We start from the raw sequence: 26,097 nt of genomic DNA, 5'->3' as shown, positions 1-26,097 counted from the left end.
AAAAAAACTTAAAATTACAGGGGTATGTGGTTGTAGGGGAGGAATTTAAAGGCTATAATTACAGACCTGGGAGTCAGATGGAGAATCATCTGTACACTGACAGCGTGGTCACCAGACTGATCTCCTGGGTTTGAGACCAGTGCTGGGAAACGTGTGTGTGTGTGTGTGTGTGTGTGTGTGTGTGTGTGTGTGTGTGTGTGTGTGTGTGTGTGTGTCACACACTGCCTATATATACTGTTCCTATATGGTGTCTCCCACCCATTTTCAGCTGTGTGTGGGGAAACGTATTGTGAGAAATGCTGCTCATTTTTCCACATCAGCTGGTGCCGATGTGATTTCTCTAGCGTCACTTCTGCAGAGAGGGGCTCGTGCGAGGGCATCGGGCCTACAGCAGCAGTCCGACTTAACCCGTGAGACACGCGGCAGTGTGACAGCCTCGCCGTGGCAGGACGTGGTGTTTGGCAGCTCGTGGCTCTGGGCACGTGGCCGTCTCGCTGAGTTTCGCTCTACTGCTTTGCGCCCCCCCCCCCCCCCCCCCCCCCAAGTTCACGAGGAGCAGCCTGGACACACAAAGCCTCCTTTTTTAGTACTTCCTGCTTTTCTCATGTGGTCTCCTCAAAGGGTAAATCACTTTAGATAAGTTAAATTATTTATATAATAAATGATGGGAAAAAAAGCAATGTACAAACTTCTGTGATTCCAGGTATCTAGATTTAAGAAATCAAAAGAAAACTATATTTTATAATGATTGCGTTACCGCTTCAGGAGGACCGGCACATGCAATGCCACCACCACGGTGTCTCTTAAGGTGCCGGAAAGTACGCGTGAACGGTAAAGTACCGGCAGACTACTGAGCTGTTGAAAAAACATAACTGATTTTATGGAAAAACAGACTGATTCTTCCCAAAGACTAAAGAAAAAGACCCTGCTCATCTCACAGAGGCTTTTTCCTCCTCTGACTGATACAGACACACACTTTTGACATGAGTATGTGACCTTCTTTTGATGGATGGATGGATAGATAGAGGAATGGATGGATGGATAGATAGATGGATGGATGGATGCATGGTAGATAGATAGATAGATAGATAGAGGAATGGATGGATGGATGGATAGATAGATAGATAGATAGACAAAGGAATGGATGGATGGATGGATAGATGGATGGATGGATGGGTAACCAGGACTTCTTCACCAGCTCCTTTTCAAACTTGAGAATGGCGCCACCTGCTGGACAGACAGGACACAAGAAGCACCAAGGGCTGTCAGGAAATACATTAGTGATGAGAAATGTGCGACTATTCTGAGCTTTACAAACATTGACTAACGTACTTCAGCAAAGGGCTCTTGCCAGCAGCATTTAGTGATGCACTATGGATTGCTTTCACGCGCCTTTATTTTCCCATCGCAAGCGCGCGTGACTCACAGCGCACGTTCGTTCGGGCCTTGCGAATCGCAAAGGGCAAACACCAGATGATTTAAAGGACGAAGCATGGAGCATAACATCATCAGATGTCAATAAATGCATAAATAGGCTAAATTCCTGCTGATGGCACTGAGCAACAACGGAGCCCGCTCCGTCAGCAGAACCACACGCTGTGGGATAGCCTGAACGCAGAGTACAGCAGGATGTATTATACGATTAAAGAAAATAGAGGGGGGGAAAATGCTAATGGTAAAATTAGTCTGGTTCTCACCTCCAGGCAACATATACCACAAGCAGCAATTTTCATGGATTTTGGGTTGAATAGAATTTCACCTTCCGCTTATGAGACAAGAAAAGCTCCGTCACACCGATGTTCTCCCATGAATTTACTTTTTTCAACATCCCCCTTGCGCCGGGCCATAGAAAAGAGGTGAAATGAAAGTAGAGGAGAATGAAGAGATACGAAAGAGCGCCGTCGTAGCTGAAACGCCACGTTTGTTAGTTTGTGATCAGCTGGTTTTGTCTGCCTCTTCACACGCACACATTTTCTGAACCGTTCGTCCTATAGAGGGTCGCGGGGAGCCGGAGCCAGAGTCTAACCCGGCAACACAGGGCGTAAGGCTGGAGGGGGAGGGGACACACCCAGGACGGGACGCCAGCCCATCGCAAGGCACCCGAAGCGGGACTCGAACCCCAGACCCACTGGAGAGCAGGACCCGGTCCAACCCACCGCGCCCTCCACTCTGCCTCTTCAGCAATGGGCAATAAGATACTGTAACCGCGGACGTGCCGCTCAAGGGCCCTTGAATCGCTTTGAACTGCTTGACATCCCGCGGAGATGCGTCTCCACCCGGTGCCAGAGAGGGACAGAGACGCTCGTGTCCATTCGTTTCGGTTCTACATTCCTTCAGCACATATTGACTCCTTGATGCCATATTAAAATGTTTTGCAGCGTCTCTCAGATGGTGAGATGTATGCCTGTTCCAGGCGCCGAATTCATGTGAATGCCACGTTTGTGCAAGAATTTCTTTACAAGTGTAAGGAGGCAGAGCAGCAGCGGAAACAATGTGGACTTTGAGGAGACGACGGGGAAACTCCCTACAGATTACCCCTAGTCCACGTTTGCAGGGAGGGAACAGGAGAAGGATGGACGGAGCACTTCCCCCCCGTCTCCTTCTCTGACCCCGCCCCCCCAAATCTGGCTCGGGTCCCAGGCCTCGCTCCGCTGTTCATGTGAAAGGTACTGCTGTCAAACCGCTTCCTGCCCTACAATTAGAAAAGTGAGAATGCGTCCAGACCACTTTCTTTCCCTTTCTTCATGAGCAGCGTTTGAACAAACCCTCACCGAGCACACTCATGACTGGGCGACATGATGGTACAGCCCCTGGGTGGTGCGAGAGAACGTGGGTTCGAGCCTCACTCGGTTTGCGTGGAGTTTGCACGTTCTCCCCATGTCTGCATGGGTTTCCCCCGCGTGCTCAGGTTTCCTCCCACATGACATGCTACTCAGGCTCACCCATAGTGCATGAGTGACAGAGAGAGTGTGTGTGTTCCACTGATGCATGGATGAGTGACCCAGTGTAAGTAGTGTATCTAGCAGTGTGAGTCTTCAGGTGCTCTGGTTTCCTCCCACACTCCAAAGACATGCTGATCAGGTTCACCCATAGTGTGTGAGTGACACAGAGAGAGAGTGTGTTCCACTGATGTATCATGGATGAGTGACCCAGTGTATCTAGTAGTGTAAGTCACTTGGGTGTGTGGGCTGATAGTAACTCTAACATAGTATCCATTAGAAGTCGCTTTCGAGAAAAGCGTCTGCTAAGTAAATAAATGTAATGTTGCATTACACGATTACTCTACCAGTAAGAAAAGTAAAGCAGAGCTTCGTAGTTGACCCGCAGTTTGACGCGTGAACGTACACGAAAACGTTGCGATAGCACATTGACGAATGTGCCGATTGGTCAGGTAGCTTAACCTGCAGCGAGCGGATTGGTAATTTCTGCAGCGCTGCGGCTGCCTATTGGCCGAGTGCTTCCGCACGAGCGCGCAGTAGGTCCGCATTGATTGGCTACTGTGATTTGCTGAAGTAACACTGTCCTGAGGAAGTAAGAGACTTTACGAAAATTTGTTACATTTCTACGTTGGTCTTTGCCAATTAATAATAATTTTAAAAAAATCCCAAAATAAAGGTAGGAAAAAGTGGTGCGTCTACCGTCAGAGTGTACGGTTTCAGTTTCGGGCGGTGAGGAAGCGGTATAAATGCGAAACGTACTCGTCCTGCTAGCACAGAAGCTAGTGGTAGTGCTTCAGTGCGTGGTGTAGAATTATCTCATTTTGCGTCAGTTACACTCGAACAGTGTTTCTCATAACGCTTCCTCCTTCTTTTGTTTAGCTTGACAAAATTACACGCACTCCTATAGCACAGAACCGAGAGAGCACAAGTAAGTGCGCATCTCGGGACTGTCTCTGTTGTTTGTGCGTATTTAAATTACACTCAAGTCAGTGTAGCTACTGCGCCGGCGCATGATGATTGTTGATGATGCTGTGGATTCAGTCACTGCAGCGACCAGCTCTAAACTGCTGATATTATCATAATTCATATTGTTACTGTTATTATTATCATCGGTTAACATGGATTATTGTGTCTCACTGCAGAGGAACAGCACACTACAGTTTGTGGAGTTGTGTGTAGAGAGGCTCTCACCACTGACAGACACCTCTCCCTTACATGATTCATGTAGCTGACACTTTCCTCCAGAGGAACTTAGTTATTGGGTAATGTTACTGCAGTAATTTAGGGTAAATACCTTGTTCAGTGGTGCTACTGCTGGAGGAACCTATGATTTCTGAGCCCAAAGGCAGCTACAACTCTAACCACTGGGGTACCAGTTGTCCTTCCTGTTTAAAGCTCAAATATTTCTTCTTTTCTAGTTTTCTCCTGAGGAAAGTTGTTCCTTTTTCCTCATACTTGGAATTCCACATGCGCACTGAGCACTTGCTTTCATTTAATGTGAAGTCACTAAAAAATGTGTTTGTTCGCTTAGGCTCTTCCAGTTGATTAGTTCATAAGGCAAATAAACTCGCTTTTTCATTCTCTCAAAAGTACTACGTATGACCTGTGAGATACACACATTATAAATATATCAGGGTTAAGTTCCAGTAGCCTCTAAAGTAAAAAATACTAACGGAGAACTTTGTGAAATTAAGCAAAATGATAGATAATGCAAAATGATTTTTTAAAAAATATTTGTTGCTATATAAATCTGTTTTGCGCTTTGTGTGATGTGTATGTTTCATGTCATAAATGTCAGGGTCTGTCCGCAGTAAGCGTAACTCACATCTACCTTCGCTGCTGTGCTCTTTACATGTACACTATGGTGTATGTGTGCTGCCTGTCGTGCATCTCTCGCACCTCTGTGAACCACTTGTGTGTTCATCTGTGCAGCGATGCCAGCTCAACCAGCCCCAAGGGAGCCCGAGGAGGAGATGGAAGTTGAGGGTGAGCCCGAGGTGCCGGAAGCCAATGGGGTGCTGGACGAGGAGCGAGAGCGAGAAGGTGGCGAGGGTGAGGAGACAGCGGAGGAGAGCGGGGAAGACCGAGAAAGCGAAAGAGGGAGCAACCCGGAGGACAGCGAAGCTGAAGAGGAAGAAGAAGAAGAGGAGGAGGAGGAGGAGGAGGAGGAAGAGGAGGAGGAGGAGGAGGAGGAGGAGAGTTCAGGTAGTGAAGGACTGTTGCAGAGAAACATCAGTTTTTGTTACATTCTGAGTCTCTCATTGGCACCTGATTCATGACAGAGCACCAGGTAGTGTAATGGCGTAGTAAATGTGCATGCAGACTCATATAAAGGGCATTCCTTGACAGGACTCCTTTGAGAAGAGTGTTTCACCAAGAACTGCTTGGGCATACTCTAAAAATGGTAAATTTCATTGGTCACTTTGGACAGAAGTGTCTGCCAAGCAAGAAAAATAATGTGTGTGTATATATGTAATATATTTACCACATTTAGTGTATGGGAGTTGGTGTTTGCTGTAGAGGAACAAAAAATATTAGAGCAGAAAATAATAGAAACTCTTATCTGTCAGAGATGGACGATGAGGACTGTGAACGGAGGAGATTAGAATGCCTGCACGAAATGTCAGACCTGGAGAAGCAATTCCTGGAACTTAAAGACAAGTAAGCAGCGGACAGAGGTAGGGCAAAATCTTCTTTAACCTTCGTGGCACTTCATTCCAACTGGCCATTTTTTTGTGTACCATGCATGAGAGCCAGAGTCCAAAAGTCAAGTAAAATAAATGCCCATGACTAGTTGAAGGAGGTATTATGTGAATGGGGTTATTTTGTTAAAAGAGATGAGGAAAGAGACACTTTAGATGGATGGAAAGATTAATTAATTGAGGAAGAATTCCATGAAATGGAGACTCTCAGCATTCTGGGAGAAAAAGTCTGTTTTATCATGGAATGTTTCTCTGTAGGAGTTTAAAAATTTTTTTGGTAATTTTTTAAAAATCATAAAACAGTAAAAACTTCCAATTTATTGTGATCAGATTTATTGAGATGAGTGTTGATTAATGTCCATAATGTCTTGAATTTGTGAGCACACTTCACTACTTTAAAATTGCAAAGTAATGCAGGCTGATTCAAATCTTAGGAGATTCAGTTTTACTTTACCATAAAGTACTTCACCTACCAGTGAATTTTGCATTTTTATACATGTAGGGCAACTTCTCCACCTTTCCATCAACCATTTCCTGTCCAGAGTCTGACAAATGAGCTTTCCAAGCCAGTAGTGTTCCTGGTTGTCATGTTTAGGGTCTCTATGTGGACAGGCTGTTCCGGGAGCGGCTGAGCCAGGTGAAAATGAAACTAGACGAAGTGATTGCTGGGCGGGCAGCGGAGTACAAGGAGCCGCTGGCTGTCCTCCACAAGAACATGCAGCTACGCACCGAGGTTGCCGGTACTGTGGCCATGCCTCTCCTAATGCATTCACACATCAACCACGACAACAACATCAAGGACGCTGGACAAGGTCGCAGAGATGATGATGTCCTGGCATTTCAGAAGAACACAGAGCTGCAGAACTTACGGCACACCACCAAGTGACAGAAAAACTGTAGTTACACAATTTCACAGCTCGGGCACTGTAACGGCATAACAGTTCAAGTGAGCGTTTTAGAGTACTGTCTCAGGGAATCTTTTAAATAATATGCAAACTTTTCCACCAGTTTTTGTTATTTTTTTTGTGATTAGGTTTTGTCCAAAGTTAGTGTACATTTTTAGAATTGACCTATGTTAAATACCTCAACTCAGGGCTACAGTAGGGAACCCCTCTTGATGAACTTGTAGCCTTTTGGACACAGGTACATGTCCTACACCCCTGTGCTACTTGCTAGTGTTGAGCAGTCCCTTTTCTCTCTGGCTTGTATCCAGGGGTCTACAAAGAGCTGTGCCTACAGGTGATCAAACACAAGTATGAATGTGAGATACAAGGCGCCCGGCAACACCTGGAGGTAGCACACTTGGTTTGCACCCACACACACGTAGGAAAAACAGCCTGTGGATCTACCCGAGGGGTGACGCTATGTTGAGATGTCTCCATTGTGCCTCTAGAGTGAGCGATCGCTACTGCTGGACACCATGAAGACAGAGCTTCTGGACAAGATACACAGGCTGGAAGAGGACTGGCAGAGCAGAGACATCAGCTCAGGTACACAGACACACAGGCATACACACACACATTTCATGTTGACATTCACAGTAACACTTGTAAAGTATACTGAGTGGTCGCAAATCTACAGAAGACATGTACAGATTTGGAAGGACCTAAGAAAGATGTTCCAGACTCTTGACACACATTAATACTTATCAGCAGTACTATGGTAAGACTATTCCACAGCCTGTCTGTTCCTAAACAGACCTAAAACTGAATGTACAAGTACCTTCAAGAGCTCATAGAACACAGAAGCACAATAGCCCATGTGTCTTTCTGCCCCCAGAGCTGTTGTCCTCCTTCTCCTTCTCGTCGTCCTCTTTACCTTCCATTGCTGGTAACCCAGTTGACCCTCTCGTTCCACTCCCTCTCATTACTGATGCGAGAACCAGCCATGTCATACATGCACACAGCTTAGCTGTAGGAGGTGGAGCAATGCATCCACTCAGCTGCATACAGTAGAATTCATGTACATCTCTAAAGTGACATAAAATGTAACCTTCTTAAAATGATTTATCCTCTCATAAATCTGGATAATTTTTATTGCAGCAGTTCAGGGTAAGTACCTTGCTCAAGGGTGCTGTGGGATTCAGACCTGGGTTCTTTCTGCGCAAGGCAGCAGCTTTAAACACCATGCCAGTTTATGTCACAGTATGGGATACTTTACAGATTTACTTGTTCTCTTTGTACAGACATAGATACTGCTATAATTGTATTCCAGTGTCCAGCACTGTATAATTATATATTTTTTTTGTTGTGAATAAACAACATACAGTATTGGGATTATATGATCATATGCAAAGCACTGATTTGAAGCGATTTATCAATTTTCAGCATCTCAGTGATGGAAACAGTCTGCAGTTATTGCCGGCGATGTAAAACGCAGGCCTTGTCAGGGGTGTTGCGTTTGAACACGATGGAGTGACCTTCTTGAATTCCTGTGAGAGAACACAAACCCAATTTCCTGAGGTTAATAGACAGACAAGTCAGCTATCAGTACTTAAAACATTAATTACAATGTTATGAAAGTCATTATTGTTATCGCCGTTGTAATTTCAGTCCTGTCACGCCATTAACGTTGCCTTAATGTCACAATAATAGAAAGCAGTTCAAAACTAATTAAAATTTGAAACAGATGAATTGCTTTGAGGATATAGGAAGTTCTTTTTATTTTTATTGCTGTTGCAGTATAGAGATTGGTGCACGTCCTTGCTAATTGATTAAAACAACAAACAAAAGCGTCTCGCAATACATGGTCTTTAAACCATATTGTTAGGATTGAAATTGATATATTGAAAAATTAGGAGAGCATATGAAATAGTTTTCTATACTTAGAACTGGTCACATGTATGACCTTTTGTTAAAACTGCTTTGTATTTGAAAAACCCTGTTCCATTTCTTAGATTTTTCCATATGATGACATAACTAACCCTCATCTAGTCCTCACCAAGTCTTAACAGTAGGTAAATCTGGTCTCATGATGTTTTACTTTGTCATTACTGTATTTCTTCACCCAAAACAAGTCACCGTGGAGAAGCCATGTGTTGAAAATAAGCAGCCCCGTGATTCCTTTTAGTAGCAGAGAACACTTGTGTTTATTGGTCTCATCAGAGGATTTCTAACTCTCTGTTCCTTATAAAACTACTTAAGCTCATTGATGTTTGAGGGTATTCACTAGGCAAAGCTCTCTTGTGGCTCTCCCTCAACATCTTAATGGGACTACAGTCTAACTGACGTGGCCATTCCAAAACTCTGATTGTTATTGTCTCAGCCAGTCACAGATGTACTGCTGTGCTGTCCTGCTGCACGGTCCATCTTCGGCCAAGCTTTAGCTGCCGGACAAGTCTCACGTTTTCCTTTACGACATACTGGCAGGGTTGTCACCAGTTGGATGCATGGTGATCAGAATTCTAGGGTCTTACCCTTAGAAAGGATCCACAAAAATTCTAGTAGGAATTTGTTTTATTTATAAAGGGGTGCAGAATTCCTAGCTGTGCCCCTGTATGCTGGTATAGAGGGGAATTCATCATAGACTCAGTTATTGTGGTACAAGACAGCCCTGAGATGATGAGGCCTTCATCATCATACTTGATGACTGGTATCAACTTCTTGTGACAGTGTGTGTGGTTTTCACTAAACATGGCATTTTGTGTTATGACCTGGATCTCATCTGTTCGGAGGACAGTGTTGCAAAAATCATGTGGTTCAAGCAGATGCAGTTGTGCAGACTTAAGTTGAGGGGCTGTGTACTTTTTGGAGAGAAGAGGTTTTCTTCTGGCTTCTATTCTGTCAAAGGCTTATCTGTTCAGTTTATCTAATGGTGAAGTCAAAAACTCTGTGATATTTACCACATTGGCAGGCCTCTAAATCTCTGGATAGAGCAACTGGTTCTTGCAGTTTTGCTGAGCACCATACAGTCAGATCTTGGGGTAAAATTGCCAGGATGCCCACCGCTGGGTAGATTGGCAGCTGTCTTGAATGAAGTCCATTTGGATTGATGGAGTCATTATTATTTGGAAATGATTTCATAACTTTTCACAAAGTAATGTGTAGCAGAAATTCTTTTTCTGTGATATCTTTTGTCCTTTGCATGCTGTTTTAACACAAACCTGAACACTCATAAGCAAGATGTCATAGCTGGCACTTAGGTACTAACACTTCCTGATGATCAGCTAATTGTGTGAATTTGATTAGCGGCACTAATGGCCTTCTTAACTAGTAGAAGAAGAAACGGTGCATTTACTACCATTTCACACATGCTATGCATGCTATGCATCCTGCAAGCTGCTATTTTTGGGTAAATAACCCATCCATCCATTATTGATGATAATCACTTGGCATGGTGGTCCAGAGCTTAAAGCAGGGTGCACCCTAAATGGGACACCAGCCAGTAGTAGGACAGTTACCCACAGACCTGTGTCTAGTAATGGCAGTTTAGAGCCATCATTTTACTTGGAACACGTCTTTGCTCTGTGGGAGGAGACTCTCACAAGCACAGGAAGAACATGCATGCCCACAGACTGAGATAGATTTATAGTCGCGTCCGATTGCACAGTCCAGGTGCTGTGAACTAGCAGCTTTACTGCTGCGCCGCTGTGCTTTCCAGAAATAAATACTGACAAAGAAAAATCTTTCGTGTGTGTCGTTTAGAGTTCTCTACTGTTAGGGCATCGTGAGGACTGACATAAGGCTTTATTGTGCCCTAATATGTAAAACCACAGAGTTAGAGGAGGATGTACTTTTTTTTTAAATTACTTTTTGTAGTTAGTAATTTTTCATGACTGTATATTTGTATGTAACAGCATCCAGTTAAAACATTCAGTCCTAGATGTTTCAGTACTGATCTAGCAAAGACAATGAAGAATTAATATAGTTATGTGATCTTACGGTCAGCGTACTCAAATGTTATTAATGTAATGAAGTACTCTGCTTTATTTAAAAATATAGTTCAACATCTGTGATGGGGCAGACTGAGGAGATTTTCAGGTCAAGCATGCAGAAGGGAGGGATTGGGTCATTTCTGCAGCAGTGTAAGGCTTACTCCACCGCAAACTGTTCTATTGGCCACTGGGCTGGCTCATCGCAAGATATTAGTGCAGCATAGATAACTGCATTTGCTTGTCGAAGCAGTCAACAAATAAATCAATGCCCTTATTGGTGGAAGAAAACACTCACTTAAATGGAGGACGGCAGGTACCAACAGCTTTTAGAATCTCTTGAGCAGCTGTTGGTCACGCAGCTGCCGTCAGCTTTAGCTAATCCCCTCAGGTCAGCTCTATGCATCTATTTCGATTAAATCCCCTACTTTGTATGGCTTGGTCATGCTGTCACACCTGCAGTTACACATGCATTATGGATTACGTAGTGTCCCTGCCTTTTCCATAGTTAATGCACACAGTTACACTGCACAATTTCGCTAAACATTTGATAGCCTTGTTGTGTGATTAATCCTATGTAAACAACTCACGAACCTGCGTCTCTCTCTCTCTCTCTCTCTGACAGAGCCTGTGTGTCTGTATTACATGTACCGTAGTCAAATATGCTGTACATATTGGAGGATTTTGTGTGTTCTTGAGACACACTGGCAGGACAGAGGTGCCAGTCCTTGAACAACAAAAGTCTCTCTCTCTCTCTCTCTCTCTCGCTCTCTCTCTCTCACACTCCCCTTCCTCTTAATCTGTTCCTACTTGTATTGTCAATAATTCTATTCAATTCATTTTATTTTTATGGAGTGCTCTTGTCACCAAGGTGACTCAGAACACTGAACAAAGTTCACAATACAATTCAGAGTACAATAAAGGTGCAATACAGAGTAGCAGCAGTTACAGCTAACTATTTGGATAAGCCCGCTGGCAGCTGAGGAGAGGAAAAAACTCCCACTGCAAACAAGGGGATAAAAATAAACAGTGCCTATCCACCCCTCTTGGGCATTCTACTGTGGCCACAGGTGATCTTGGGGGACATGTCTAGCACAAAGGACCGGTATATCTTGTAAGGGACAGCGCTAGTAGATGGAAGCTAAGTGAGGTATCCAGGCCCATTGTTGCCGATCCAATCGGTTCAGGTACATAGTCATCACTTCCAGACCATTGGGCCCAGTGGTTGTTGTAGGCAGTCATCCTACAGGTAACCTTGTCAGTATCTTACCTGTCCTTAGGCTGTCAGTACGCTAGTGCTAGTGCTAGTGGAACTGGGGTTTCTGAGGTGCCAAGACACCTCAGGGAATCAGAGAAAAAAGAGAACAGCTCATGAATACTTTAATTGGGATCAGCTACTGAAATACAAGATTAAAGAAATGGGTTTTTCATCTTGCTTTAAAGACAGCAACGGCAGGGGCGTCTTTCACTGTCTAAGGCAAAGCATTCTACATTTTAGGGGCCTGATGGGTAAATGCTCTACCGTGCAGTCTTCGTGCAGATTTTTAGGACTACGATTAAACTGGTGTCCTGTGAATGCTGGGTATGCAGCTGTTGAGGAGCTCAGCGATGTCAGCTGGTGCCAGACCTTTGAGCACTTCGCAGGTTAGGAGCAGTACCTTGAAGGTGCCTCCATATGAGATGAGTAGCCAGTGAAGTGGTCAAGGACTGGAATAATATGGCAGCATTTCCAGGAGCCTGAAACAATCCTGGCTGCGGCATGCAGAATGAGTTGAAGGGGTGAGATGACGTAAAGAGGGCAGGCAGGCAACAAGGGAGTTTCAGTAGTCGAGCCTGCTGGAAATGATGGCTTGGACTAACTTCTTGGTGTCCAGAGAGAAATGGCTTTAACTGAGAGAGATTCCTCAGGTGCTGGAAGCAAGTCTTCATAACTTCCTTGTAAGGCAGCTCTGGGTCGAAGTGAACACTGAGACGCCTCGCAGAGGATGTGATCTCTTCATCTGACAGTTTTGTGCTGGGAACTTTAGGTCCTATAAACATGGCCTCCATTTTATCCACATTCATTGCAAGATTGTTGGCCCTCATCTAGGCACTGATGTTGTCAAGATGGCGGGGCACGTGAGTAAGAGGCTTGATGGACACGCAGAGCTGCGTATCGTCATGGAAATGAACTGTTTTCCAGATAATGAATGATATGACCCAGCAGTAACATTTGTACTGAGAAGAGTCAGAGCCAGGTGTTTATCCCTCTCTTCGGAATGCACTGCAGTGTTATGGTATTGCACTTCACAGACTGTTGCAGTGTTATGTTATCAACAGTGCTTCAGTGTTTTGTAGTTTTCACAGATGTTCACCTGTGCCTGTTGCTTTGTCACAGAGTGGTGGAGCGATGAAGGGAGAGGGAAGAAGTATAAAAAGAGGAGTCACTCCATGCGACCCGAACGAAGGAAGAAAGCAGCCCTGGTGTCCGGTAACCAGTCTCACTCCCCGCCCGCACTGGCATGATTTTAAATGTGCTCTTCAGCATGTTTATATTTTTGTTAAATCAATGAATGTCCTTGGGCTCATGTTAAATGAAACCAAAACAAAGCTTCTGTGTGAAGTGTGTCTTCCTGCATGTCTCTTGTTTTCCATGTGTCTCAGGGCCCTACATAGTCTACATGCTGAGGGACATTGACATCCTGGAGGACTGGACTGCCATTAAAAAGGTACTGATGTACTGCAAGAGGGATGGTGGTCTGAGTGACTTCAAACCACACCCTACACAGATTGTAGAAATATCAGGTTTTGGTATTACTAGTGTCTGTGTGATGCTGAAATGTATTTACACCACACATTTCACACACTGTACACCAAGGAACACCGTATCCATGGCAGTGTTAGGCAAGGGCACCGTTTCAACTGGACCTGTAGTCAAGCAGCAAGGGAAACATCTCATTATCTCAGATGAATATTTTTTAAATATGTAGCTGTTTTTTGCTGTGTTCAAAGTAAATACTAGTGTAGTTAGCCAGTTTATTGTACCTCGTGTCTGAGGCTAAGTCAAAAGGTATCTTCAGTATATCGATAAGAACAAATACAGAAAGAATACTCATTAAAGAAGGTGCACTTGAGCATCATTTCCCAACAAAGTCCTCCTAGGTTATTAAACAAATCAATCCAGTGTTATAGGAGCTCAGCTGCAGTAATAACCAGCTTATATTAGGGTTCACTGGGGTGCTTTCTTATTTTTGCTGGAACAGTCATGCATCACTTTTTTTTTAAGCAAGGAGCTACAAATTTAGAAGCTAGATAAAGATTGTAACCTAGAGTTTATGTTCTTTAACAGTTTTTTACTAATGGTGTCAACAGCACCGTGGTCGGAAGGCTGAGACTGGGCATTTCTGTGGTTTATCGCATTGAGGGTTCATGTAAAATCACATTCTGCAGCTGTTTTGTGACACTGCCATCATGTCACTGTACTGTGAATGAATTGCCTTACGTTTATGATATGATTAGGGTAGCAAGTTTAAAGTTCTGTGTGTGATAAATGTAAATGAATATATGTATCTGAGAAAAAAATTATTACTAGGAAGGTGATCAGGAGTCGTCGATATTCGGATAAAGTTTTATGCACCTACTCATATGATGTACATTGATTCATATGGTGGAAAGAAACTAACTGCACTTGAGGATCACACATCTGCCTCCAAGTCTCTCTTCCTGCTAATGTAATGAACACTGTATTTTTTTATAAGATGTATGTCGCTTTGGAGAATTAATAAGTGGAAATATATAACATGGTTGAATCCTTTCAGTTCTGAAGTGAGGGAAGCTGGTCCTTATGGGTTCTAAGTTCTGTTGACTTTTGTTCCATCTGAGCCTTGTTTGATGTACCGAGGAACGAGCTACACAGTTCAAGTGAAGTTTAAGTGAATGTTCTGATTCAGAATGTACCAACGTACAACTTAGAACATGTTTGCTGGTACACTTGTGCTTTTATAATATGTTCCTTTTATTAGTGAAATGAACCGGATGAATTGGTCTTGTATTCAGTGTAGGCATTCTTAATTGTTAGAGTAAGAACAATTAATAAAAATAATGTTCTTTCTGCTTTTTTATCATGAAAAATAAAAACAAAAGCTCACAAAGGTAACAGAACATAAAAGAAGACCAAGACTGACTGATAGAGTGCTCAGCTGGAATGCGAAGCAGCGCACTGTGCAGCATGAGAGGACAGAGGGGTCCATTCTGCAGCACTATGTATATAAAGGCAGTCGCCATTTTCCTCTTAAAATCGGAACAAAGCTGTCTGTCACATCTTGTTGGCTCGCGATGGACTTCTAACACGAATGCTTATGAATTAGCTTTTCAAGATTATGTCACGCAGGAGAACAGTTAGGTGCCAAAGAGCCAACTGTGAGGAGCAGCAAAGGGAAAATGGTTCAGTATTTGACACTTATGTTGCAGTGACAGTATTATGCAAAAAATGTTTGTAATGGCATTTTATTGATATTGGGCTGCCTTACTGAGACACCACACCGACTAAATGCTGTCTTCGCTTTGCTCATACAGGCGAAAGCAGCACTTTTGCCACCCCTGAAGAAGAAACCTGAAAGTAAGTTGAAAATTCTACGTGTGGCACTTTTCCGCAATCTCTGCAATGTCCCCATCTCGTTCCCTCTGCTTGCGTTTCTCGTATTGCTCATGGTCTGTGTGGGAGGGCTCTTATTCCAGGCTATAGAAATCTGCAGACCATAGGTTCCGTGAACCTGCAAGAGTAATTTCCCAGGGCTGTGAGGGGTCATTGTTGTTGTGTGCCGTTACCATTAAGAGTAGGAAGCTGTGACATTTCAGTGTGGCCCCTCTCATTTTTCCAGTAAGCTCTGTATATTTAATAGGAGACTTGCACAATGATGTGTAAAAGGACACATTTCCATAATCAAGAGTGTGCTTCACGGAGTGCCCTGGGGGCAGGAAGTATTTGAGTGGGTGGAGCTACACGAGGGTCTGCCGGTGGAGCTCCGCCCACTCTCAGGTGTGTGTGTGCATTGAGCAGCTCTGCTTCTCTCCTGTGGTTTCTCCCAGACAGGCAGCAGTACTGCGCTCGCTGCCAGGGTGGTGTACTCTACTATGAGGGGGAGCGCTTCTGCAAAGGGAACACTATCCTGCTGAATATCAAGGAGGATGCCACCTCACAGTCAGTCTGCCTCTCTCCCTCCTTTCTCCCTGTCTGCTGCCCCTCTGTCCATGTCACCTGCGCATCTTCAGTGCACTGCAGAGTCACACCACCTTCGTTGATGGTGGGAGCGTTCTGCGATTTGAGGACACAGTAACGTTTGTTAAAACACCGACCTGAAACTTGGCAGGAACGCAGCGGCAGCTAATGCTGTAGTGCTTTTCAGTGACGTCACACTCCACAGACACACAATGATTGAGCATGTGTGTAGAGCTTTTTTCAGCGTACAGTAAAAGCACAGGCCTTTTTGCTGCTGACCTGAGAAATTTAATATCCATATGAATGGCATGGTAGCAGAACACAATCTACAAGAGATCAGTGTAATTTAATTTTGACCGCATGTAAAGTGACAGGAAATGAATATCATTTGCTATGACTTCAGTATCTATCTGTTGGTCATCAAAGTGTTACGTTTATATGCCTAAAGATGCACTCGTATGTATGCACAATTCCCAGCTTCCTCAACTTGCCTCCACAAACATCTCCGCAATCTGTCCCCCCCGCCCTTGCTCATATCTGGAACCTTCTGCAGAGACTGAAGTGTAGGAGGTGACTGTCCTCCTCAGTGCAGATACAGTTGGTTTAGTGGTTGGACTTTGGGGGGCAGTAACTCGTCACTGTCTTTTCTTGGTTTTGATATTTGTGAAGAGGACGGAAAAAAGGAAGACTTGACAAGTAGCAGAGTATTGGAGTGACGAGTAAATCTGAAGTTCACTCTTCTGCTCTCTCAGGGCGGTGATAACGGCAGTGAGCACGGGGGAGGTCTGGCTGAGGCGCACGGACGGCAGCAAAACCAAGATCTACGTCTCGCAGCTGCAGAAAGGCAAATACACCATCAGCAAAGTGTGAGGGAGAAGACGGTTGGTCCTCGAGCGCCTTTCAGCGCGAGTGCAGGCACGCTCTAGCTGCCTTGGGCCGCACTCTGATTCTAACCAATATTTGCACTTGGATGAGTACTACTAGGACCTATTTATCACTACGATAACCTTAGCCCCACTTATTTATATTGTTTCAAAAACTGTACGTTGGTCAGAAATGGTGTTTTTAAATAGACTATTTAAAAAAAGAGGTCTTCAGTAACCATGTATTTATGTCCATCTGTCCAAAATCCCGACGTAGTTTTGTCGCTGATCTGATGCTAACGTCAGACTGATAACAGGAGAGGACGTGACCGAGCAACGCAGTGGAAGTACACTGGCTCTGTGTGTCGTGGAGCAAAAGAGACCGGAGTTTTCTCAGCCGGCTGTTGGTTAAAACACTCGGAAACAGCATACGAATGTGGGAGCGCTTTCATTCAACTCACTTCCGCGGTGTTTGAGATCAGTACTAAGGTGAGGAACACTGCACATCAATGGGATTAAATCAGTCTGCATTAAAGAGGAGTCTGTGGAGACGGTCTTTTTATTTTCAGTCATCTCGAATCAGTTTTAGTAACCTCCGACTTATGTTAAAAATGTTAAAATGAAACGACAGTATTTTACGTATTGAAGTTTTATGCAAGACTGTTACAAAACTTCACTCGTAAATATATCAAAGGACACCTCTATTAACTTTTTAATGGTGCACATAATAAATTTGAAAGTGTCCAGAAGCTGATGGGATGAACAGGTCAACTGTCAGGATTGATGAGAAGGTTGAGGAAATGATGGATTTTTCACATATTTTCAGTAATTTCATATTAGTTTTAAATGTTTTAAGTGAAGTCTGAGATTTTTATTTAACTATGAGGATGCTATAGAACCTAACCGGCGAGTTAATTGAAGGACATCTTTATTGTTCAGCTTTCATTGATTGTGACTGTGGTGAAAGTGACACTAGCTTTACAAATGCACTCCTGAATTAACTTGTGTCTCCGCGTTGTCTGTAAGCCAGCGTAACGCACACATGGTGCAGTTCTCTGTGTCGCTAACAGGTGGCGCAGTGTCTTCATCCACACGGTAGACGAGCACGTCGTGATGCTCTGCATAGCGATCAGCGCATGGCTGTGCTACGCACATATGGAGTCGCGCCGATAAATGTATCTCGAACCGCGCGTGGCAAAGCCTGTCTGCTTCACGGCAATAAAATTAACTATTTGTTCCACACATCTTCAGCTGCTCATGGCTAGAGGGGCCAACTGCAGTAACTCAAGTCACATTGCTGAAGGCTCTTATTGTGCAATCTTTGACTGTTTTGGGACAAATGTCACACTTCAGCCTGCTCTCCTTAATATAAATTAAATGTCAGAATTGAAGCAGCAGTTTATTATTCTCGGCAGAACAGCGTGCACAGTCAACTCGGGGAATTGAAGTCTCCCAAGGACTCTCCATTTCCTGTCGGTGTGGTACGACTGGAGCAATTTATGAATTACCCTTGGGACCCCTGACTACTGCAAACTCCACACTCCTACTGAAACAGATTAAATCTCAAATTCCAAACAGGTTTGATTATGATTTTTAAGCACAGCGAAGCAAACGTGTTCTCGCTAAGCAAAATTACCGTTTTGTATCGTGTAGCGTCTTAAAATTGCAGAGTTAATTTGAAGACGGTGCAGAAACATATGGTGAGCGTCTGCTGATATGCAGATACGGGGTGGATAGAGAAATACTTGTCTGTTTATTACAGCATTGTGTTTTAAGAATGATTAGTCTTGAGTTAAAATAAAATACTGTATCACTACCCATATATTCTTATCAGCTGATGAAAGATTACGTTGTGAAATGAACGGGTTAAAGACCACAGGATGACTGCTCTCCTCCAGAACCTTGATAATGTCATACAATTGCGAATCCCAGCTGTTTTTTTCTAAAACTTTTACAAACAATATCTAGGCAGTCCCAGGTCAAAGATTCAACAAGGTAATGTAATTGTGTTTAATTTACTGTTAATCACTGCTGTACCGTGAGGACATGGCACACAGACACTGCGATAACTTGTCAGTAATGGAGTAAATTACCCATGACAGTAAATATTTATGAACCATATTTCAGAATAATGTGTGTGTAGGTCAGATAAAGGAGCTCAACAGTACTAGAAATGGCCTTCTTATGCAAAACCCTTATTCTTCACTTTTTGAAATATAGCCCCACTGGTGCCTCTGCAGAGTTTGATCCATTCCTAGTAATATTCCATCCCCTCTAAACATGCACGTTTGGGACGAGCGCACACACTCTGTCCGCATTTCACAAAGGCTGACTAAAAAGACAAAATAATTGTTTGCTCTGCCTTTTTGTCCCACGTGCGTTCCATTTTTCCGTTTGGACAGAGCAGTGGGGTTACTGAGGTGGAAGCGATGCAGCGACGTGCACGTAAAGCACACGTAATGGAAGTGGAGAGAGAGCTCACACGCTGCGCTCAAACAGCTCCATTTGGTCTTATCCACGCTCAGGTTATTGCCGCTCGTGCCGATCCGGTAGCTTTGTCTCCCGAGCGCCAGCGCCGTGACCCGGAGCTTTGTCCTTCCACTGGAGTTCCAGGGCAGCAGAAGATCAGTGGCAGTGGGCCGGCGTGTCATCGCACGGGCTCCCATCTATGCGCCGCGCTCTCCTGGAGACACGCCTGTGCTGCGTCGCCTGCCGCTCCCCTGGGCTGCGCAGATGTGACGTGGCGCTCGCCCACTCGGAGGCAGCCGTCAGCTGCAGGCCCGCCCCTTCTCATCTCCGCGCTCCAATCGCTTTCGTCCGCAAAACGGCTCAGCAGAGTCCCCACCGTCAACAGGGCTGCAGGCGCAGGTGGCGACTCTCAAAGCGTCCCGCACGCGTTTCTCGGCCTCATCGTGCGGCTCCTGTCCCCTTGCCGTCTCGGGAGACCTTCTCCCCATGTCTCAGGAGCAGAATGGACGACGCCTTTGTGTATGAATGGAAGAAGGAGAGCGATATATGGCCCTCGGTGAGTCCTCACCTGACTGCCCCCCCCCTCCCCCCTCTCCTTTTGCCCGTGTGCATCATCTGCCCGAGCTTCTCCAGACGTGGATCAGCTTCTCCAGATGGCAGAGCTAAATTTGGCCAGAATTAAACCCAGAAACACACATGCGGGCACACTCATTCTCACAAGCACCCTCTCATCTGCTTCACAGACACCCACTGCAACACACACACACAATGCATCTGAAGCCCCTATGCACAAATAACTACACAAACCGCTGCTCAAAAAGAAGACATTTGCCAACCTTGACAATATTTACAAACGTGTCAAACGTGGAGAACATTTACACTACGAGAGCTGAGCTGCAGTCTGACAGCACGGCACACGGAGCTGTCGAACCCGCGCGCGATGAAAGGTATTGCCGCCATTATTTGATTATTTCACGGCCACGTCTCCTATTAGAGGCGCGGTGACTCAGATGTAAGCGTGTAACAGGTCACTGCTGCAGTGAGGGATCAAAGACGCAGAACCAACCCCCCCCTTCCCCCGGCCCACCTTCGCTCCCCTGTCCCAATTCTCTCCTCACCATCTTGCTCCCCTTCCTTTTCCTGCCCTTCTGAGGAAAGACACTTCCAACCTGTGGTAAATATAGTTCTTAGAGATACTATTCTCAGACTTCACAGAAACACTCCGCGCGGAGCTGGGGAATATGAACCTGTGACTCTTACTAAAGGCTTGTGTTATATACGGTATTGTACACCCCCCGCCTGACACCCAAACACACCCACGCACACTTGCGATCCTATGAGCGCACACACACGAAGTGGTACACGAGGGCCAGGAGGCGAGCAAGAAGTAGCTGCCCTGTCACGTACGGTTAAGTCACGGTGCAGCACTGGAAGGAGGAATAAAAATGGCAGCTAATCATCTTCACAAATGTTATGATTTATTTCAGGACAGAAAAATATAAGGGCAACAACTGAGGCCCTATAAAAGACAACACCGAGTGGATCAGTGTGCGCGCGTCTGGATTTGTCAATTCTGTCCGTAATGCTGCGTGTAGATGTGAATGTGCCTTGGGTGTCTGAAACTGTGTGTGTGTGTGTGTGTGTGTGTGTATAAACACTGTCTTCTCTGTTTTAAATGAATGTGTGGCCATCCACGTGTGTGTGTGTGTGTGTGTGGCAGCTGTGCTTGGCTGTGTTTGTGTGTTGTGTGCAGGAGCTAACAAAGCAGAAATGACAGTAATTAACTAAACGAGCTAGAGCTGCACCTGAGGGGAGCTGCTCACACTGTCTCTTCATCAGGAGGAGAGGGAGACACACGGACACACATGGAACAAATGTGACGAGGGAGACGGGAGGAGGCCGAGGGACGGACGGGGGAAGAGGGATGGAGCTGGAGACACGGCACAGGGTGAGAGAGAGGTGGAGTGCAGAGATTGGGAGGACGTGCGGGTAGAGGAGCTCAGAGAGAGACGTACTATACTGATCTCTGGTAAAAGTACACCGACGTAGTAAAACTGTCAGTAAAAACTGACATCTGACCCCTCAGCTGAGAGGGACAAAACAGGAGCGTCTTTCGTGCTCCTGCTGACACGGCACCGTCGAGGGGGACGTGGTGGAACTGCTGCGGAAGGAGAGGGGGACGGAGACACGGGCACAGCGAGAGAGCCGAGAATGAGTCGACATGATAGAGGGGGAGGTGGGAAGTGAGAGAGCGACTTTCCCTACATAAGACTCATTAGTTCACAGGTACAGGTGTGTGTGTGTGTGTGCGCGCGAGTGTGTGCGCGCGCACGCACCCTGCCAGTGGCAGCTCTGAGGACAAGGGAGGAGAGACGCACACGCACACACACATACACGCATCCCATGCGGCCTAGCACATCTTAGGTGTCTTGCTGCACCGCTGCTTAAATAAAGATGTTTTTGCTGTGTTTACATTTATTCCTTTAGCCGACACTTTTCTCCAAAGCAACTTGCAACGCTAAGCTACTTACACTGATTTGCACATTTATACAGCTGGTTAATTCCTGCCGGAACCATTCGGGGTAAGTGCCGTGTTCGAGGGTTGCACTGCCGTCTAACAAGGTGGGATTCAAACCTGCGACCTTCGGATCTGAAGGCGACAGCTTTAGTCACCACGCCCCCGTGTGTTTCATTCCGAAGAGTGAGCGCGGCTCAAAGGTGGAAAGAAATGGAGACAAGGACCGCGCACTTGTCCCAAAACCGCCATCGGGCCCGAACGCGAGCGAGAGCGAGCATAGATGTGAGAAAGACGACCAAAAATGAAACTCGCAGAGGACGGAGGTACTGTGCTGGCAAAGCTGGGACAGCGTTTCCCACGAGGCTCGAGCGCCAGACGGTAACATTAACAAACAGATCGCCGCGGCGCTCCGTGCAGAGAGGAGCCTCTCTCGGCTCCTGACACAATAAGCGCTGGCGCTCGGCCCGCACGTCGCCCGGCTTTGATGCCGCCTCCGGTGCGCGGGGTGTGGATCGCAGGGAGACGGAGTCCGATAATACGGCACCGACGCTAACGAGCGCGGCGCAGCCCACACCTCGTCAGAGACGGACCCGACCCGCTCATCCAAAACGAGCATCGCCGAGCTCACGGTTCATTGAACCCGTGACAGGACAGCATTACTCATCACTGCAAGCAGGACTGAACCCTGTGGGTCACACAGCCAACTGGCTCTTTTGTACAGTCTCCAGAAGACCTGGCAGTGACTGCACTCTTCCCATGAGGGGAACCAAGAGGCCTGGAGATACAGACACACGGTAAAGGGCCTTTTGGCGAGACGCCATGAAGCTCGACGCTCTTCGCTCTACACTCTACGATGTGCACAACGAGCTGGAGGAGCTACCTGGACACCCCGGCAAGGGAGCTCAGCGTTCCCGTCGATCGTTTTTCACATCGCATTTCCTCCTCCCGTTTCCACTCGCTTCTGTGTTTGTTCATAATCTTCTCACTTTCACCCCCCCCCCGGGGTCTTCAGCCTGTGACAGTAGATTACAATCCAGCTTCAGTCCACTGCTGGGACCCTCAGGAATCCCAGCGTGCACCGCAGGTGTACCCCCACCCCCGGCACACAGCGCCGCCCACGGGCCGAATGACCCTCCCGCACGCGAACGTGCTGTGAACCCGCTGCCTCCGGACGGCCGGCAGCAAGCGGAGAGGATTTTGGTTTCGGATGCGGAGTCAGGCCTGGGGTACGAGGACGCACGTGGCGCTCGCTGCCGCATGACTTGCAAGAGGGACGCGAACGAGGAGCGACACCGGAGCCCCCCAGCTGGGTGTCACAGGGGCCACGGAAAAGAGGACGTTTAGAAGAGAAAAGGGGAGGAGACGGAGAGCGCAGGAGTTGGCGGAATGTCTGAATTATTACATTCAACGTTTTATTCGTGGATCATGACATCGTTCGTTACTTAAAGACTGAGGTTGCATCGCCCAAATGTTTCTCAAAAGAACGTTTTTACCACAAACGGCTCGAAAGGGCGAGTCGCTCCTTTTCTGCGCGCTTTAACCCACGCGCTCCGGTGCCATGAGCTGGGGACAGCGACTCGGATCAGATCCATCACATCCAAGCCGTGTGCCTGACGATCTCCGCACCCCCCAGCTACTCAGACACAGACAATGCCATCCATCAGCGCCTGGAAAGCAGTGCCCCCCCACCCCCCGACAGAGCAGCACACGCCGGCGATGAGGATGCTCATCCATTTCTTTCCCAACACTGCAAGCATAAATCGAGCAACAATATTGTTTTTTTTCCTGTCCTGTGCAGACACCGAAATGGACTCTGCCAGGAGTCAGTGCCTGTGTGTGACAGCACGCTGCCCCCACCCACAGTGCACCACTGCGCTCCCGCAGCAGCTCGAGAACACAGTAAATACAGTAAATGCATCTCCTGGTTAATGAGAACACAAACACAACCTTTCCTGTGAAACGTAGGGGTGCGGTCAAAACTTGGACCTCCTGCATGGAGGCCGAAGGCACCGAACGCAGCACGAAAGGGGGGGGGGGGGGGGTCTGTTTCTGGGGTGGGACTCAACTAGAGTGGTACTTAGCACGGTGAACGTGGTCCTGTGACATTTACGTTCATCCACTTAGCAGATGCTTTTCTCCAGCGTGACTCAGAGTGTTAAGCTACTAACAATTATCGAGCCGTTTATTCAGCCTGATCTTTTTTACTGGTGCAAATTAGGGTAAACGGGGAGGCACGTCTCAAACCCGCAACCTTCAGGTCCAAAGGCAGCAGAACTAGACGCTACACCAACTCCTACCCCCCCATGCAGAGGGAACTGGCTCCGAGGACTGGTCCAAGTCCCTTGCTCAGCACTCATCTAGTACCCTCGAGCGAGGTAATTAAGCTGCGCCGATGTGGTGAAGTAGCCGGCAGTATAAAGGAGTACGTTATTAAAGTGTTTGTGCTGGAAGCGCCAGTTTAAGCTACAAGAACTCTTTCAGTTTCATCTCACTGCAACTTCCTGACCTTCCGGCTCTCCTGCCAGTTCTGTCCTCACGTTGTCCGTGTCCTGCTGAGCGCGGCGGGGGCAGGAGGAGTGACCCGGAGGCGTGAGGGGGCGCGGTGGGTTCGAGAAGGAAGCCGACGCCCTGCGGACCCTGAAGGGGCAGGAAATGAATTGCAGTTGCAGGTGGATCGATACCCTGATAGCTCAAGGTAAGCGTTCGTCCAGCTGACAAAGTACAACTGTGGATTTTGCCTTTTATAATGAGCCTCATTCCCAGATGCACGATCATAACATAAATAATCTTCAAATTAGGGGATAAATGGAAGGTGGGAGTATCTCTTCTTTCCCCACACACACAAACTACAATTGAGTTGCTCAAAGGCATCAGGAATTACTACATTTTGTTAGACGTAACCCTGTACATACGTACCGCGGTATATACATCCCTGGGGCCCCCAGACCCCTGGCCAACAGTCTTGTGTGACAAGATGTCAGCAGCAGGTCCTCCTGCTCAGAAGAAGGTGAATAAGTGAGCAATGAGCATCTGTTCCAGGGACCTGCTGTCCACCAGGTCACACCCAACACACTCCTCACACAAGGCGATTGTCACTGCAGTGGTTCTGCTGAGAAAATGTGCAGTTAGATCACAGCATCCCTGGTCTCACAGCCAGGAGGTGGAATGCTGGCGTGACACTTCGGTGCTCAGATATTCCAGTAATTCCAGAATTTCCAATAAAGCTCTGGATTCCCTCTTTTTTTACTTTTTTAGAACAGTTTTAGACAAGAAATTTGTGAGGAAAAACAAGTTTGTGTCAATGAAGTCAGAAGCAGCTTGCTGCTGTGTGTGTGTGTGTGTGTGTGTGTGTGTGTGTGTGTGTGTGTGTGTGTGTGTGCGGGAAGGCCCTGTGCAGCATCAGAGTAGCTTCCCAGCACACATCTCAGGAAGGGTCTCCAGGAGCAAACATGAGTGTCTTTAGGTGCTTTGAAGACACTGATGCTTCTCATACACGATGCAGCGTTAGAGTAACTTACCGCGAAACCACTGACCTGTCCGACGCGAGACAGCAGTCAACAGCGGAGAGTGACACAAAGCCCCGAATCGCACCTTTCTCCACCTCGTGGGACGTCAGCTAATAATAATGCATTAATAAATTACTGTTTTTATGAGCTTTTTAATGGGAAACACATAAAACTGTCATTTTAATAATCCCGTTGACAAGTTCACAATGTCGTTATGCATTGTTTGGGGAAAATATGGAAACGTTACAGCCTGTTCAGTGATAATTTAGTTTACCGTTTATTTTATTTTACTTGGACAGACAGGAAACATGGCGGCACTGGAAAAATTTATTTCATATGTGCATCCCTAGTTGAGAGTTGCACTCCTGCACACTGCTGTGGCCCCAGGCTGCCATGTGACTCCTGCTAACGGGCCGTTAGCTTCATTAGCGCCCAGGCGGGAAATCAATATGGCCGTGACAGCGACCCGTCAGTCAGCGGGCACACACACACACAGGCAAGCACGAGCACAAGCAAGAACACACACACACACACACACACACTGCTGTGAATGCTTAAGGGCATACATGGATGTCAGATTTGCTCACATGTACATACGCATGCCCAAACACACACACACAGACAAGTGACTTCACCTACTTCATCACCTTTATTTTTTCATAGTAAGAGAACATGATTAATGGTTAAGCACATAAAATACAAGTCTGTGAAAAATGTTTAAAAAAAAAAAAGAGAGAATTACAAAATTTAATAATGTCATTCAAGTTGATCCCTATATTTAACAACATGTAATGATATTAAGATGACTCAGTTACTTCAATATTTTTAAAACTTTAAATTTGCACATATCATTTTCAGATGATTTATCAAAGGCTGGTTTATTTGAAGCCATACTGGAAAATGGACCCTTTACAACACCATTTATCAGTATCAGTGTGTGTGTGTGGAACTGATGGTTGGAAACAAGGGTAAAAAAGGGTGCTCTAGGGTGCGCTGTTAAGACTGTGACTATGCCTGTGCGGTGTCCTTTGTA

The 26,097-nt window shown here is 46.2% G+C and overlaps 1 protein-coding gene across 2 annotated transcripts; it reads left to right on the top strand.

Moving 5' to 3' along the window:
• Window positions 1–3,461: 3,461 nt before the first annotated feature.
• brms1 (BRMS1 transcriptional repressor and anoikis regulator) lies at window positions 3,462–18,635 on the top strand. Of its 2 annotated transcripts, none has more exons than XM_018737502.2 (11): window positions 3,462–3,531; window positions 4,872–5,144; window positions 5,510–5,600; window positions 6,254–6,381; window positions 6,855–6,934; window positions 7,035–7,131; window positions 12,889–12,981; window positions 13,155–13,219; window positions 15,066–15,108; window positions 15,579–15,690; window positions 16,461–18,635. In XM_018737502.2, the coding sequence occupies exons 2-11, from the start codon at window positions 4,874–4,876 to the stop codon at window positions 16,576–16,578; spliced, it is 1,098 nt and encodes a 365-aa protein (XP_018593018.2). In that variant the 5' UTR covers window positions 3,462–3,531; window positions 4,872–4,873; the 3' UTR covers window positions 16,579–18,635. The 2 variants fall into 2 exon arrangements, with proteins under 2 accessions (XP_018593018.2, XP_018593020.2); XM_018737504.2 differs by having other exon boundaries at window positions 3,514–3,615.
• Window positions 18,636–26,097: the final 7,462 nt, after the last annotated feature.

The sequence above is a fragment of the Scleropages formosus genome, chromosome 13, assembly GCF_900964775.1.
Source record: "Scleropages formosus chromosome 13, fSclFor1.1, whole genome shotgun sequence".
In the NCBI taxonomy this organism is placed as follows: Eukaryota; Metazoa; Chordata; class Actinopteri; order Osteoglossiformes; family Osteoglossidae; genus Scleropages; species Scleropages formosus.
This window is presented reverse-complemented; position numbering and strand designations above follow the sequence as displayed.

Coding starts and splice junctions, on each gene's coding strand:
- brms1 (XM_018737502.2), top strand. CDS start 4,874: ATGCCAGCTCAACCAGCCCCAAGGGAGCCCGAGGAGGAGATGGAAGTT. Junction 6,935..7,034: donor GCGCCCGGCAACACCTGGAG/GTAGCACACTTG, acceptor TTGTGCCTCTAG/AGTGAGCGATCGCTACTGCT. Junction 7,132..12,888: donor GAGCAGAGACATCAGCTCAG/GTACACAGACAC, acceptor GCTTTGTCACAG/AGTGGTGGAGCGATGAAGGG.